Source organism: Carcharodon carcharias, chromosome 5 (genome assembly GCF_017639515.1).
Source record: "Carcharodon carcharias isolate sCarCar2 chromosome 5, sCarCar2.pri, whole genome shotgun sequence".
Classification (NCBI taxonomy): Eukaryota; Metazoa; Chordata; class Chondrichthyes; order Lamniformes; family Lamnidae; genus Carcharodon; species Carcharodon carcharias.
Genome location: NC_054471.1, coordinates 52,549,548 through 52,567,274, shown reverse-complemented (window position 1 = coordinate 52,567,274; position 17,727 = coordinate 52,549,548). Strand labels below are relative to the sequence as shown.

The following is a 17,727-nucleotide window of genomic DNA, read 5'->3' as shown; positions in this document are numbered from 1 at the left end:
AGGGTCCATTTTGTGAATTATCTTCCTGATGCATTTTGTGTACATAACATGAAGTCTTTAGTTAGAAGATAATCAGTGACAATATATTGCAGGTACACTTCAACAAAAGGGCTGATAAAAAGTCTGGGTTAGGTTAATAGAGCTCCTCAATTGGTTCATGAACCACCCAATGCAGGACCAACCCACAAGGTCCAATGGGTTCCACATTCGGTCTATGGTTTATGCTGATTACTCAGCCAGCATAGTATTTGAGTGTTATGACAACCCAAGTTTAGGCAGGGGAAAAAAAAAAAATCAGCCAGGATTCCTATTCCCAATTGCTACCCATTGATCCATGGTGGAATATGTGGACATTGGGTGAGAACAGGAACTGGCTCTGGTATGGTAGAATCGGCTACTACTTAATATTTAGACTCACACATGAAGAATAGTTGAGTGTCAGACAAGATCTGGCACCGACATGACCAAACCCAAGTATGATTTGCTACTTCGAAAGAGATAGAGGTTTAAAAAAAAATGGAAACCAAAAACAAAATGGTCAAAAACAATCACACAATAAAGCCCACTTAATTTTCTTTTTAATCACATCACAGCCTGTTCATTATATGTTCTATATATTGTACACAAGTTTATTTTCATACTTAAACTTAATAATGGCTCATTATGTGCAACACCTGGGAGATCAATTAATAAGTGCATATATTGAAATATATTTTTAAATGGCTGCTCTAAAGAAGTTTTATTCTCAATACATATTCTTCATGCAAAATATTTTACAACTGGACAATTTTAATGTTTCAAATTCCCAATTCTCTTAGGAAATTTATATAATATTAAACTTCAGCAAGTCTAATACCTACTTTGTCACTTAGTGTTGGGTCATTCAAAGAATACAGCTTGTTCGTGATATCTTTGCCAATTAGATACTTAAACACTTCATGAAGAAATGATTCAGTCTCCAGGAAGAAAGTTAGCCTCTCTCTGGACCAGCACAAAAACTTGCAGTTATCTTCAGCCACAATGGTTACCTGAAGAGAGAGGATATTATTGTGAGGCATCATAGCTGTGCAAGGCACTGCAAAGTGTAAAAACTACCTTGATCTCAAGTAAAAATGCTAAACGCACATGGCTTCAGTCCCAGCGGATGGTATTAATTGAATCTACCAACCATGAGGGACTCTTGGCCACTTCTCCACTAATGATTGTTTAAAGCTTATTATACCTTCAACTCAGTCTGTAAGGAAATCCCAGGGGCAGAGAAGGTGATCAGATTTCTGTTCCTCTAAAACTATAAAGACACCATGTGACCCAACCAGCAGCTCAAAATTCTACACCGGGATGTACCATGGAGTGGCCCAGCATGATGTTCTGCTTGATTTCCTGTGTGCACAATTACCAACCACATCTGCTTCGCTGTGGGAGATGTCAGGTAGAGACCAGGTTCACCTCCACAGGAACACAAAGGAAAAAAACTGATAAATCACCAAAGCCTGCTCTCCCTTTCCGCCTAGCATCCAATTTCAAAGTAGCTGAGCCCTGGGATCAGGTTGTTTGGTTCCCTCTTCAGGAAGAGGTGCATGCAACATAACAGTCCGAATTAAAAACAATCTGACAGATGTCGGTAACCAGTTCTTTAAGGATGAATGCAATATGTTACCCTAACACAAAGTTAAGAATTTTTGTAATTTAACTTCAGAATGTCAAAACTAAGGTATACAGATCCAAGTTACAAAACAGAAAATATCCATTTTGTAACTATGAAAGAACTGGGTTAAGCTTACTCAAAATGTTTATATTCCTTAAAAGGGATGGGGAAAGACCAGCACTGATCCTCTAAAATGGATGTATATTTCACCATGAAAGCACAGAGACTAGATCGAGGGGAATGAATCAGACAAGACAGCACACATCCAATGTGGGAACAAAGCTCTTATTTCTGTGAATTCCTAGTATTAAAAATCTGAATCCTGTAAACTGATACTGAATATCCACAAATCAAAATAGGACACATCTCTCTGCTTCCAGTATTCTCGAATTGCACTTCAAACTACAAAAGCGAATCAGACACTGAACACATTATAGTTTCAGTGATCCCCAGAGGACTAGAAATTAATCAATTTATAGCTCAACAGACATGGGGGAGAATTTTTCCTATGACGGATGGGAGCGGGTGAAGAGCCGATCACTGTCCGCGATAGGCTGCACGCCGCCATTTTGCATGGGAGCGCCAATTAAGGCCCACCCAGCGTAACGCGAGGCCAGTAGCACTCAGTGCTACCTATGCAGGCGAGGCGGGGAAGTGGAGGAGAAGGGAGAGTCGGGGCCTGCGCTCTTTTGCGCAAAAGAGAGCAGCAATGTCCGAGCTTCAGGGAGGTTGAATGGATTAGAAAACTTTTGAATAAATAAAGTAGAAATTTATTTAAACGTGTCCCCTCGTGTGACAGTGTCAAATGAGCTGCGACATGTTTGTGAAGTTCGGAAAATTTATTTCTTTCTTTTATAAAAGCTTCAGGAAACCTCATCCCACTGGTGGAAGAGGTTTCCTGAAAAACGCGAAGGCCGCTTGGGCTCTTTGCCTGCCCGCCAACCTTAAGGGTGGACGGGCAGCGCTCTTAACTGGTTTAATTACTTTTTTAATGGCCTTAACAGGACGCTGACATTTTGGCAGGCGCGCAGCCGCCTCTGCCCACACCTGCTGAATGAAATATCGAAATGACACACGCCTGACGTCATCGAGCATCATTTCACACGTCGGCGTGTCAGGCCTGACCCTGCACGCCAGCTGGCAGACTCAGCCCATGATGTTTTTATGCTGTGGTTGAGTTATCCATCCGTTCTGGGTGGGCCAAAGGAAGCGAAGAATGGGGCAAGCCACCTCACCCGGGGCTTCAAGACTGCATGGGAACCAAGTGGCTCCACATAGAGAAGGGAGAAAGGGCTGTTTTTGGTCAGCCACTTGTCAGCAACAGAGTTAGACCACCAGAGGCCTGTGAACATATGTCTGCTCTGTTGAGTAAGGGTTGGGTGTAAGAGCAAGAGAAATGGGGAAAACAGAGAGAGAAATTTTAAAAATTAAAACAGAACATTTATTAGGGAAACCATGGATGTGGGTGACAGCTAGTATTAGTATTACTAACATGTTGTATTCTAAAAAACAAAGATAAAGAAGAGATAATAGGAATTCAATAAGTGTGTAAAAAAAGCATGCATTACTCCCAAATACAGTTTGCACATAGCAAAGGTACGTTGGCATTGTTGTTTAATGTAACCGCTTTAATGACAAGTTCCACTTCTCCATTCATCAACAATGACATACTCCCATTTTCACTAATGATCTTATTCACAATGGTCAGTAATTTGTCACAACGGTGAGTGCCTGAACGGCAGCCTAAAAGCCAAGGGGAACCCTGCCTCGACTATTTGTATTGACTTCTAGCCACCTTATTCAGCCGTTGGGGCTCTTGTCCCTTTTAAGGATGGGCGTTATCCCACAGAGCTGCCAATCAGAGAGCCAGCAGCTCAGCAGCCCATTTCCAAATGCAGCAAGACCCGGACAATATCCAGGTTTGGGCTGACAAATGATAAGTAACATTCGCGTTACACAAGTGTCAGGCAATGACCATCACGCCTGACCATCACCAACAAGAGAGAATCTAACCATCACTCCTAGATATTCAATGGTATTACTATTGCTGAATCCCCCACTACCAACATCCTGGGGGTTACCATTGACCAGAAACTGACTAGCCATATAAATACTGTGGCTACAAGTGCAGGTCAGGAGCTAGGAATCATAAGGCGAGTAATTCACCTCCTGATTCCCCAAAGTCTATCCACCATCTACAAGGCACAAGTCAGGATTGTAATGGAATACTCCCCACTTGCCTGGATGAGTGCAGATCCCACAACACTCAAGAAGCTTGACACCATCCAGGATAAAGCAGCCCACTTGATTGGCACTCCTTCCACATTCACTCTCTCCACCACCAAAATGCAGTAGCAGCAGTGTGTACCATCAACAAGATGCACTGCAGGAACTAACCAAGGCTCATTAGACAACATCTCCCATACCCACAACCACTACTGTCCAGAAGGACAAGGGCAGCAGATACCTGGGAATATCACAACCTGCAAGTTCTCCTCCAAGCCTCTCACCATCCTGACTTGGAACTATATCACCGTTCCTTCACTGTCACTGGGTCAAATTCCTAGAACTCCCTCCCTAACAGCACTGTGGGTGTACCTACACGACATGGACTGCAGCGGTTCAAGAAGGCAGCTCACCACAACCTTCTCAACGGCAATTAAGGATGGGCAATAAATGCTGGCCTAGCGGACGATGCCCATATCCCATGAATGATTTTTTTTTTTAAGTGGCACTGGCAAAGAGGATGCCATGGGAACGGGCCACCTTTCCAACCAGATAAGCGGAGTTTGAAGTTTGAGGGAGCTAGTCAGGAAAGCCCTGATGAGGAGGGGCATGATGGGAGGGGGGCGGGGGGCATGGTTGCTGCTGGGACACCCGCTGCTGCTGAGTTGGCCTCTCCATGGGCCATGGAGTGGCTGATTAGGAGATCCCTCATCGTCTCCAAGTGGCCTCCCCACGGTGGAGGACACACCCACCACTGGCAAGATGCCAGCAGTGGCAGGACAAGCTCTTAATTAGCCAGGCCAGTGTTTCAATTGGCCACTAAGTAGGAAGGCTATCCTCCATCTTCTCCGCCACTGTAAAATTTCACAACAGCAGGAAGGCAACATGCAGCCTCCGCATCCCATTTTATGGCTCCCCCCTTCCCATTCCACCCACCCTGCCTCCTAGCCTATCTGTTGAGGGCTGGTAAAATCGAGCCCAATGGTTTCACATGCATTGTCTATGTACATTCCAAAGCTGGTAAAATGCGCTCCTCATAATTCTACCTGAAATTTTTCTCCTTTGTTCATCTGAGTTGATCGAAATTCAGGAGAGTCGATGAAAGAAGTTGGATAAATGTTGTGCAGAAAGTGCCCACGGTAAGAAACTTTCATCCTGTCAAGTAAAGAAGTTACTGTAGAAAGATCACACGAGAACAATCGATACCCAAGGAGGGTAATCGCATCATGTTTCAGAGGAAAAATCATCTGAGTCCTAAAATGAGATTTCTGTCCATCAATAATTCTGCAGAAGCTCCTGTTCATAACATATCAAGAGAATTATTTGAGACCATACGGATTGAAAATAATGTTCTCCCCATTATATAACTGAAGCACAAGGTCCTGAATTTTGTATTCCAAACCCTTGCAAGAAAGACCAACATTCCATGAGCCTTTTGATTACTTTTTGTACCCGTCCACTAACTTTTAGTAATCTGTGTACTGAACGCTCAAATTCCTTTGCTCCTCCATAACCCTTATTTAGAAAATATTCTGATTTTTCTTTCTCAGACATAAGTATGTCTCACACTTCCCTACAATGAACTTCATCTGCCACAGGTTTTTCCACTCATTAGCTCCCTTATAGCTGAAGGCCTCTCTGATAGTATCTGACAGAGAGGGGCAAAACTCATGGGTCGCAGAATGTAAGATTTTCAGTTGAGTCAAACCTCTGAAGTACTGTAAATATTTCAACAACATCAAACTTCATAATCCAATCTTCCTCAATTGGACAGTGATCCTGAGCTAATATTCAGACTTGCCATATTTCTGCTACTATGGAGATGAGCATGATGCATTAACTGGAGATACATGTGAAGAGGTTTCACTGCATTACTGCTTGTGTGTGCTGGAGTTGGCACTAGAAAACAAGAAGAATATTTCACATGGTGCAGTGTGGAATTTATCAACCAACTGCTGAAAGGTCACAAACTGATCCTAGTAAAGGAGTGGCTATTATTTATAACTTTTGGCTTCATACCAGCTTGTTACTTTACACTTTGCAGCAGAAAGCCAGGGCAGACACAACTGAAGAAAAAACTCCTGAAACACACTGAAGAATGAGAGAAATGGGCAGTCTCTCTCATGCACAGTATGGAGAACTTGTATTTTTTTTAAGTGCAAAAAATTCATTGGCTGCTGCCGAGCACAAGTTTGGAACAAGATCTGTGAAGAAAAGGGTAAACTAAATTCATGATTACAGCTGCAACAGGTTCTCTGTGAAGAACCATGGGACACTTTCTATATTTGAGATCATTCCTACTTGCACCTTGTTGTTGACGATACTCCAAGCCTTTTTATCACATCACTGCTGCACTTGCATATACATTCTAAAGTGGACAGCCTGAACAGTTGGCAGCAGAAACTGAATAAATTAGAATAGTTACAATAACTGCACTAGATGAAAATCACCTGGTGGGTCTGGACACAGAGTATAATGTCAGTTTGGTTCAGCTGACAGCACTCTTGCCCATTAATCAAAAGATTACTGTCACGTTCCACAGTTTGACAGCATAATCTCGGCCAACACTTGAGGTAAAAGCAAAATACTGCGCTGCTTACCCTTGTTCTGCTATTCACACATTCTCCTCTCTTACCTTTATGCCACCATCAGCACCTTCTTTATCCCTTACCACTACCATTAATACTCTCATTGTCTCGTGTCCATGACACCTTTGTCAATCCCTCTTAACCCACACCTATCGCTGACCTTCTATCCAGTTTCACCTGCTCCACACCCCTTAAACAGTATAAATTTAATCAGATTTCTACTTGTCTTTAGCTCTGAAGACGTCATACGGACTTGAAACGTTAACTCTGTTTCTCTCCCCACAGATGCTGTCAGACCTGCTGAGCTTTTCCAGCATTTTCTGTTTTTACTCCAGTGAGGAAGCACTGCACTGTTTAAGGTGGCATCCTCTGAATGAGACATTGAACTGTATATCTGTTCAGGTAGGTGTTTAAGATCTCATCATGGTTTGATGAAGAGCAGACAGCTCATATCTTGGCTAATATTTCTCCCTCAGCCAATGTCACTGAACAAATGCTTTTACAGAACCTCGCTTTGAGAATCTGGCTGCTGCTCTTGTCTACACAATAGTGACTACCTCAAAACATGGTTCATTGAATGTAAAGTGCCTTGAGATGTCCTGAGAATATCATGAAACAACATGTAAATTCAAGTTTTTTTAAAAATACAAAAACAAGAACGTTTTTTTGACTTACTTTCCCTTTAGCAGGACACTCAGTCGATCATCAACAGACGTTTTATCTTCTGCAGCATAGGTCTGATCTTTTTTAAGAGTCATAATACTACAGAACTGTCCAGTCAGTCTTTGGAACAAATCTGGAGGGACATGAAGTGGCTCAAACATTCTCCTGTAAAGCACCTTGAGCTCCTTATCAAGCTTAATCTGGAATAAAATAATATGATTAGTTGCAATATAGTTTACTGATTTCAGTGCAGCACGTGGACAAGTCTAGATATGACTACAACATTCAGGCTTTTTGGCATATTTGGGCACAAAATGATTTTTGATAGTACTGACAATATGTTCTTCTTTAGAATTAAAATGATAAAGGGGCATTCGCTGTAAAAGCATTGTACAATTCTCTTTAAAAAATTGATAAGCTTTTTAAACCTTGTTATTCAAAAGGTCTCAGGCTTTATCTCCCATGACCCCCAAAAATATTACTGACTAGATTGAAGTTAACACTTTGTCAAATCTGGTTGGTATAATATTGATGTGAATTTTCCCCCGAGGACCAGATTTGGCTTCCTTGTTAAAAGTCATGAGCAACTCCCTCTAGGTAATGGGGTGCCTAATGGGGACATCTGAGGGCTTTTAAATTTGAGAAGTCATTCCGGCCTCCACACTTATGGTCCAAATAAGAAACAAATATTTATTCCAGGAAAGATGGGCACTGGCAGGAATAAGTTTATAGTCTCAGGCTTGTACTTTAAAGGCCATAAGTGCAAAGGTTTTGATTTATTAATAGCCAAATTAGATTGTTACTGCTTAAAGTATTGAAAAGCATTCCACTAATTTACCTTTATTGAATGAATAATATAAAAGGACAAAAGCTCAGTGTTAGAAGCTGACAAAGTTGTAGTATAAGAAATAATAAGAGACATAGGGAGGTAAATAAGGATATAATGATTATATGGCATCAATCTTTAAAACTCTGGACATTGTAGGAGTAATGGAAGGCTGAAGAAAGTTACAAGTTCTGCAGCTTAGAAATCCTGGTGAAAAATTATGAGTAAACTATGCAAAGAGTCTTTGGGTGGCATTCCACGTGGAGGCAGTGATCCCTCACCCTCCAGCTTAAAAGTCAGGGGGAACCTACCTCACGCAGCCGGGATGCCCAGAGGCAATCAAATGGCCAACAAGTCTCTAGTCCCAGCAGTGACACTGAGAGCAGTGGCCACTGCTGGGACTGCAGTTAATCCCTAATGACGATTGTCGGATAATAAGATGAGTGGGGCTGGTGGCGGAATCAGGAGGGTGAGGGGGTGGAACAGAGTGTACCTGACAGCCTTGCCACATGGTGTGGACACCTACTTTAAGTGACCATTAATTGACTACTTATGGGCCTCACTTGGCCCAAGGGCAGGGAGGGGGCATCCAATGCCTCCCCCGCTGCTGCCAAAATTCCAGTGGCGGCAGGAACACCATGGGCATGGTGCCCTTCTCATGCTACTTGATTTTATCCACACCCCTCTCCTTTGGGGTTTGGGGGGGGGGGGGGGGGGTGGGGGGGTGGGGGTGGATGTTGATGGTGATAACATAAAATGCCACTTTTTATTTCAGGAGTGGAATGGTAGAAGGGAAAAAGAATGCAGGATGATGTAACTGGAGCTTAAAACAAATAATTACCACAATAGTATCTACAAAATGAAAGTGTGACAAGAAAATATGTGACAGGGAGTGAATGGATATTATGAGCAGCATATTTTTTTGTAGATCCGATTCAGGAATTTTGAGATGGGTCTTAAAAGCCACCGATGTCAATAAATTAAGACAGTTGATAATTGAAGAAGGGTTAAATTTGAATCCACTGAAGATCAGGGATGGTAGATGTTTGTCAGGCTTCCAAGAGAAGGGAAGAGAATTGGAAGAAACAAACGGCAGTAACTTCCAATGGGTTTTCCAATCTCTGCCAATAACTTCAGCAGAAACCCCAGAGAAGTGGCACAAAAAACAGCCAAAAATGTTGTTTCACCTGGTTTCCCACCAATCTTGAGATCAAGGGATTCCCTCCTACTACAAAAATTCTATTCCCAAATTTTCAATACCCAGTTGAAGGGGGAAGGAAAAAATAAATCAAGTAATGATGAAGCCAGTCACTGCAAAGAGGTAGAAGCGGAAGCACTAATCATATGAAGAAACAAAGCTATGTAGAGTGGAATTATTGCAAACATGTAGATAGTCATTGAAATGAAGGAATTGACTGGGAGGGATAACAAGAGCCCTCGGTAATCAGCGTCAATAAAAAAGGGATAGAGGAACTACAGCACAAACAGTAATTTGAGAGGAAACTAGATAGTCATGAACCAACCTTTGGTGGGAGGCCATATCATCATAATCTGTTTAGAAGTATGCTTAGAAAAGGGCTTGGGCATACACTTGCCTTTCATCTTTCTGACCAGGGTTCCAATCTAGCCCAGATTAGAGGGATAATAGTGCCCTCTGTTAGCTATCAAGCACCTAGGTGTCCAGCCAGACTCAATCCAGTGAACATGGGCATTTGGCACAAAGTTAATTTGCTACCAATTGACAATGTTAGCAAACTCAAACATAGTTGGTGAGGGAAATGGAAAAACGCCATAGTGGTATTCTCCTGATATGACTGAACCACTGTAATGGTGCTTTATCTGACCTGGGAGTGCTTGATGTTGCCACTGAGTCCTGAAGTAAAAAGCCTTCCATTACTCAGCAAAATATATTAATGCAGAGATTAGACAAGCATGTAGTAAAAGCAGAATGGTTTCAAAAGAAGATTTTAACTTCCATATGGATTAGAAAAAGCAGATGAACCCATGTCAGATAGGCAATAGATTGAGAGATGGTTCAGGATAGTTTCCTGCGATATGTTCAAGAAGTAACAAGGGCATAAAATATTTAATAATGAGCATTGAGACAGATTTATTTAACAGCTTAACACTGCATGACCATTTCTCTAATAATGGTCATAATATGATTGAGTTCAATGTTGTGTTTGAAAGGGAAAAATGCATAAGACTACAGGCTTGGCTAAGACCAAGTTCAAGGGATGAGTCAGAGACTGTTGACAGTAAACTGAGCAAATCTGTTGCTAGGTAAACTGACAAAGATCAGTGGGAGATGTTCAAAAAAAATGTGATACAGAACCAGTTCATACCCCTAAAGGGCAAGAGCTCCTTGTGCCAAAAAAGAAAAAGCATACAAGAATGTGAAAAATAGCACTAGTCCTGGTGAATGGGAGAGACACTAAGAATAACAAAGGATGTCAAAACAGATGGTAAGAGCTACAAAAAGGGAATATGAAAAGAAACTGCAAGGGATCAACAGAAATCAACAGAAAAAAACCTTACAATTATGTCAGAAAATAAAGGTGGGTTAAGAACAATGTGGGCCCCATGACAATGGTGATATCAATGAAAATAAGGAAATGGCAAACATGTTGAATAATAACTTTGCGTCAGTATGTACAGTAGAGGAAGAGGTGAGCACACTGGAAATCCAAAGAGACTAATACTGAATCACGGACAGGACACAACAAAATTAGCATAAGCAAATCCCCAGGATCAGATGGTTTTCACGTCAGGGATTAAAGAAAACAGGTGTGAACATTGCAGACACCCTAACTTTGATCTTCAAAAGCTCTCTCGACTCAGGATTCCTTCTTTTAGATTGGAAAATTGCAAGGCACTCCGTTACTTAAAGACAGGAAAACCAGGGAATTACAGGCCAGTGAGCCTAGCATCTGCTGTCAGGAAATTACCAGTGCCTTTAATAAAGGGTAGAATGGATGAACACCTTGAAAATTTTCAGCTGATCAGAGAGCGCCAGCATGGATTTGTAAATGGTAGGTCATGCCTAACCAAATTGATTGAATTTTTTGAAGAGGTGACTACAGTAGTGCATGAGGAATTGTACGTGTTATTTAAATAGAATTTCAGCGTCTTTCACAAGAGATTGTTAGGTAAAGCTGAAATTCAGAAGCAAGGGCAAATGATTGACCTGGTTAAGAAATTGGCTGAGTGACAGGAGATTAGGGATAATAGTAGGCACTCTAATTAGTTGATGCGACTTGTGGCATCCAACAGGGATCTGTGTTGCAGCCTCAGCTATTTGCTGTATGTATTAATGACTTAGTTTTTTTTATTCATTCAAGAGTTTCACTGGCTAGGTCAGTATTTATTGCCCATCCCTAATCGCCCTTGAAAGGTGGTGGTGAGCTGCCTTCTTGAACCTCTGCAGTCCATGTGGTGCAGGTACACCCACAGTGCTGTTAGGGTTATGGAATAGAGATTATGAGATAGAGAGCTATATATGCAAGTTTTCTGATCAAACAAAGATGGGTAGCATCTTAAGCCATGTAGATGAACGCATTAAATACCAAAGAGATAGCAATAGATTTAGATGGACAAAACAATGGCAAATGGATTTTAATATAGCCAAGTGTGAGGTCATCCACTTTGGACTTGCAAAGTATAGATCAGAGTACTTTCTAAAGATTCAAACAGTGATGTCCAAAGTGTATTAGGGGTCCAGGTACACAGATTTTTAAAATAACATGAACAGATGTAAAATAAATCAAAAAGGTGAATGGATATTTTTTTTTAATCGTTCATGAGATGTGGGCGTCACTGGCTAGTTCAACATTTATCGCGATCCCTAATTGCCCTTGAGAATTGAGTGGCTTGCTAGGCCATTTCAGGGGGAATTTAAGAGTCAACCACATTGCAGTAGGTCTGGAGTGACATGTAGGCCAGACCAGGGTTAGGATAGCGGATTTCCTTCCCTAAAGGATATTAGCAAACCAGATGGGTTTTTACAACAATTGACAATGGTTTCATGGAATGCTGGCTTTGCATTATATTCCTCTAGGTATAAAAGGGATAGAAGTCATGCTGCAGCTATACAAAGTACTGGTTAAGTCACATCTGGAATGCTGAGAGCAGTTATGGGTGCCACACCTTAGGAAGGATGTACTGGCCCTAGAGGGAATGGGCGGAATTGTCCCTGCCTGCTGGCGACAGACGTGCTCGGCGGCATGAGCGAACAATTGGCGAGAATGCAAAAAAATTGGTTTCATGACATCATGAAACCAGTTTGCAATCGCCCGCTCAGCCCGTCGATTGCGGGCCATGTTTCCTGCCATCGGGAACCTCATTGTAATACATCTGCATATCATTATAAGGCCAGACCGCTGACTTATCCCCACCATGCCAACATTTTTCACAACTGCACATAAGTGACGTGCTCTTGGCGAGCTGCAGTTCACTCAGGACTTCGAGGTTTGTTTGCCTATCTTGCTTTGGTCAGCACTCTCAGTCTTCAGTGCTAGGCTTCGCAAGCGGCACCACACCACACTTTTAGTTGGGGTTCATGGCAGGTCTCTACCTACCAGACCAGCCATAAGGGGTGTCTTTGTACGGCTGCAGGGCTAGGGCTTGCTTGAGGAAGGGGGAGAAGTGGCCTTCAGGGTGAGGGGCTATTCTGGGGAAGGGGTTTGTGTGGGGGCATAAGTTGATCTGTGCAAGTGACTTCAAGATGGTGAAGGCTAAGGAGGGAATCTCCAGAGGAGATGAGGCCAGATGAAGAGGTGAGGGTGTGTGAAAGAGTGAGTGGTGATGTCCCTTGAGCTGGCAGTGAGTGAGATGCCAGTGATCGTGTGATGGGCTTGAGTGTGAGAGTTTAGAGTGATGAGACAGTTGCCTTACCCTGACAGCACGGGTGAGATCATTCATCCTCTTTCTGCACTGGATGGCCAACCTCTTCTGCACAGTATTGACACTGATCACCACTGCCATCACTTATCAAGCCGGAGTGGTAATGCTGCAGCCAGAGCGGGGCTAGAGGACATCACAGCGGGCCTCCAAGGTCCAAAAGGCGCTCAAGGGACGTGTCACTAAACCTGGGGGCTGCAGTCTTCCTGCCTTTTGGTGCCATGTGGCAGTCATGGGCTGGAAGCACTGAGAGGTGTGCAGATGGCTGTACTTTAAATGTGGCACTAAGCACAATGTAGCGGCGATGTGACGACATGGCAGGCGAATGAGAGCCTGCCCACCATGGAAACGGCGTGTTTCCCGGCAACGCATAATTAATACGGCGGGTTTGGGATGATACAGCGTGAGAAGCCTCCATTGCGGCTGGCAGGTACCGCCTGCTACCGCACTTAGTGCAAATCTGGGACGATTCCACCTACTGTCGTGTAGGTTTACCAGGACTTCATGGATTAAATTATGAGGAGAGATTACACAAACTAGGGTTAGATTTCCTGAAATTCAGAAGGTTAAGGGGTGATTTGATTTAAGTTTTCAAAATATTAAGGGGAACTGATGGGTTAAGAGGAGAGAAACCATTTCCCCAAAAATACTGTGAATGCTGAAAATCTGAAATAAGAACAAAAATGCTGTAAAAACTCAGCAGCTCAGGCAGCATCTGTGGAGAGAAACAGAGTTAAGGTTTCAGATCGATGACCTTCCATCAGAGAAACTATTTCTACTGATTGGAGATTCCAGGACCTCTCCTTGAGCCAAAGCTTTCAGGAGTGATGTCAGGAGACACTATCAACGGTGGTACAAGTTTTGCAAATGGCAGTTGATGCTAGGTCAATTGTTAATTTTAAATCTGGGATTGATGGATTTCTGTTGATAGTATGTTTGATCAACAGAAATCTAACAGAAATGGTATAAAGGCAGGCACGTGGAGTTAGGTCACAGATCAGCCATGATCTCACTGAAGGGCAGAACAGGCTCAAGGGGTTAAATGACATATGCCTGTTCCTATGAGCATCCCTACATCAATGAGCCTAAAAAGTGTATGATGCCAGGCCCCAATTAAGACTTTAGTGATATTGAAGGCAATGACAGATGTTTCGTTTAACTATACAAGAATAGAGTTGCAGATATGCATTGCAAAAACACCATGATGTCCAGTGGAATGATTATGCCAGGACTTTCAAAGTGATGTATAATGTGACAGTTAACAGCAGCTTTCAACAGTTTAGCAAGTACTGATGTAAAGCAACAGAGATATATTTAGAAGGGCAAGAGGAATAACCTTTTATTATTGGGTGAAAGTGAACAAGAACTTCCTTTTAATAAAAGTACATTTAGCAACTCCAACAGTGGATATCCAGAAATTAGAAGCAAAGGTAAAGCCAGCTTGAGATGCCTCAGACTGATCAAAACGGATGCAATAGACAAGATTTTTTTTTAAAGCAAAAGAGTCTGCTGGAACAGGTACAAACCAAGATATAGAAATAGAAAAGCTCCCATGCAAACCGCAAAGATATATTTGTCTGGCTGCCGCAGATGCTGCTGAGTGGTAGACATTATTTTATAAATTACAGAAGTAAATCATTTTTAAAAAAAAAATAACATTTTTATTTCCCACTTTCAAGAGGGAGCAACAAAAAACTCCTCCAACAAGAAATGACTGTCCTCCTTTGAAGGACAGCATCTGGTCATTCAGCATGGTCAAAATGACAAGCACACATTGAAGGGCAGATATTTGGAGTTGGTCAAAGATCGGAGCTCACTGGATGTTGGAACAGACTTAAGGGACTAAATGGCTGATTCCTGTTCCTTTGGCTGGGATTTTCCAGCCCCATCATGGGTGGGATCCGTCGTGGGCGAGGCGGTGCCCCAGCCAGAAGTCCATTGACTTGCGGCGGGACCGGAAGATCCCAGCAGCGGACGGGTGTGGAAAATCCCGCCCTATATTCCTACGAGAGCAAAATATCGCCACATGGAGAATCAAGCTTAGATCTTGTCATTTCGGTATTGAGTACTGTAGCTTTCCCCTGCTGCATTTCTATTCGATGGTTCCACTTCAAGGAAGCAGGCACCTGTATTATTAAGAGCCCTGGGCACTGAATGAGGTGCTGCTAGAGTATCATAAATTCAATGGCCCAGACCTTGCAGCCAGTGGAGAAGCAAGACCTCAAATGAAAGCTACCCACAAAGATCTAGTGATGTCCCTTGATGGGGATTTCCCCTTTCCCAATGGCAGTTTAAGTCTGGCGCCAAGTCACAGGATGTTTTAGCATGCAGTAGCAGTGATATCAGCAGGCAGGGAGATAACCAATCCAACTGAAGCATTCACACACAATAAACTAGCAGGCTAAAAGCACCTCAATTCCTTCCCTTTTAAATTTTCATACATCAAAACAAATGATTGACTGTGTTAAGATAGAATCTAAAGATAAACAGACTTTTAGAAAGAAATTTTATTTTTAAAACGTAAATCATGTGGAGAAATTTGACTTTCTACAAATATAAAATTAGCTTCTCAGGGCCAATATGGGTGGTCAGCAATAATTATGAAGTTAATACACCATAAAAAAAAAACCCAGTTACACCTCGTTCAACAAGGTGCAACTTTTTCAGGGGTTTTTCAATGGCAGTAATTTCTGGATTTCCATATTATTCTGTGCCTGTCCAGACACCCAATGTTGCTGTCGGTTTCAGTGGAGTAACTATAGTGATACTGACAACATAGCCATAGCAAAATCCAGGCCAAGATGTATTAACTGAAAATTCTTACCATTAGCATAGTTGTACTTTATACTCCAAGTAAGAACAGTTTTCCAAGACAGAATCTTGCCATTTTTTTCCAAGAGAGGGGTATTAATCAAAAAATGTACATTTAAGTGATACAATTTCTCTATAAATGGAGTTCAAAAATTTGGTTTAAGTTCTTCGACCTGCTGGGGATAATCCAAACATCCACACCAATGAGACAGCTGATCACATCATGACACATTTCCCAACCAGAAGAGATTGTCCCTCTGATATGTCTCTGGTCTACAATGGGTACTTACCAATATTTTACTCTAGATGTCTAGAGTAAAATTTCAAAATTTTACTGCACTTAAAAGATTAGAAGCAAACTGCCAAGGAGTGTAATTTTCACTGCTAGCATACTTGTTATGCACCCTTTTAAGATAGTTGTTAACCTGCTCTTATCCTAAAATAGCATACAACAGGGTTTCAGCTGAATGCATTAACAGTGCACTATCAGAGGAAAATAAACCTCAGAAATTGTTCCATACTTACAGGCCTCCTCTTGTACAACAGATAGAGGAAATGCAACATGTTGAGAATAAGAAACAGGGAATTCCAGATCAATATGTCTAAAGCACATCGATAAAGCACTGCCCACACAATGAAGAGTGCACAACCTGTGAAAGGAAAAATCAAAACTAGTCAACCTAAAAGCCCCTGTCATAGAAACGGTCTTATACAGGTGCCAAGTACGGAGAGGTGGGGGGGGGGGGGGTCCTAATTGAAGAAGAACATATGAAGATACATTGCTATAAATTACTGTAAATGACAATTATACAGACTAAGGCACTCATCTGTCTACTATTTTAAAAAGTAACCCATTTAAAATAAATGACAAAATCGCCTGCAGTCATTTCCAGGCTGTACTGAATACTAGATGGCTGGCACTAATTTAGATGAAAGTAGCTCATTTGAGCAGTTCTTGTTACATCATAAACCATGAAAGTTAATATTTCTTGTTATCAGAGCTCTAGGCTTTAATTACTACCTTAAACTCACTATTGTACATCTGCAATTTTCTTAATATACATAATTTGGTCATAGAAATACTGAAAAAAAAATCACCAGAGGCTGCATTATAATATCATTTGGCAGGTATTGCATCACTAGGAGTGTGTGGGTTAAAATTTTGGTGTGTCATATGGCTCCAGTACTCGGCGTATCTGAAATCCCAGGATCGGTACCCAACGAGGGCAGCTATTCCAGTGAGTGGGTGTGGAAGGAACTTAGTTGTGGCATTTGCCGGATCATACCAGGGCTGGCCCTGCCAGATGCTGCTCACAAAGCTTGACTTTCAATTTACCACTTCGAGAAGGAGTTACATATTTATAAAAAGAAAAGACGTAAAAGTTGCTGGGCTCCATTTCCGACTGGAACGAAGTGCCTGCAAGAAGTGAGTTTACGATATGCTGGACCAAATGAAGCAGGATTTAGGACGTCAATGTCATCCTACTAGGATAGCTTCTTCCCCACTGTCCATCACAAAAAAGAGCAGAATATGCCCACGCACAATGGATTTTTGATTCAGGGTAAAAAAATGCAGCAGATCTGATAGAAACAGGTTCTACTCCCAGGTTCTTTGATTTCCACACTGTCAAAGTCCACAGGAATTACTTAGCTCCACAGCTTTAACAGTGAAAACACCTCAATAAATTTCTATAGAAGCCATTTCTATACAAGTTTAATATTACTAAATTTAGGGGTTCACATGACTGAATGAGGGTGAAAATTCCATTAAACGCTATTTCCAATAGTTATCAACTCGCTTTGAAAGCTGTTGTATGTTCCTATGTTGTATTTGTTCATAGTTAATCAGCAAACAATGTGCACCATCCGAATCATCCCTTGGAAAGGACAATTTCCAGTAACCATGCTGAGAAAAAGGCCATCCATGTTTGATATGAGAATAAAAGAACCACAAGTATTAAAATCACAGCAGCAATGATGAAAGAAGGAAATGTGTTGAGATAATCTAGTGGGAAAAATATAAAGGAACAAATTTGCAAGGAAATTACAGAGAAGTGCAAAAATTATAG

The 17,727-nt window shown here is 41.8% G+C and overlaps 1 protein-coding gene across 1 annotated transcript in view; it reads right to left on the bottom strand.

Moving 5' to 3' along the window:
* The window catches only part of bves (blood vessel epicardial substance), a 74,351-nt gene that overhangs the window by 10,162 nt on the left and 46,462 nt on the right, over positions 1-17,727 (bottom strand). The window contains exons 5-8 of the mRNA XM_041187347.1: positions 16,184-16,308; positions 7,135-7,322; positions 4,918-5,026; positions 861-1,028 (exon numbers count right to left, since the gene is read on the bottom strand). Of these exons, the coding sequence (XP_041043281.1) occupies positions 861-1,028; positions 4,918-5,026; positions 7,135-7,322; positions 16,184-16,308 (590 nt within the window). The remainder of the gene's footprint in view (positions 1-860; positions 1,029-4,917; positions 5,027-7,134; positions 7,323-16,183; positions 16,309-17,727) is intronic.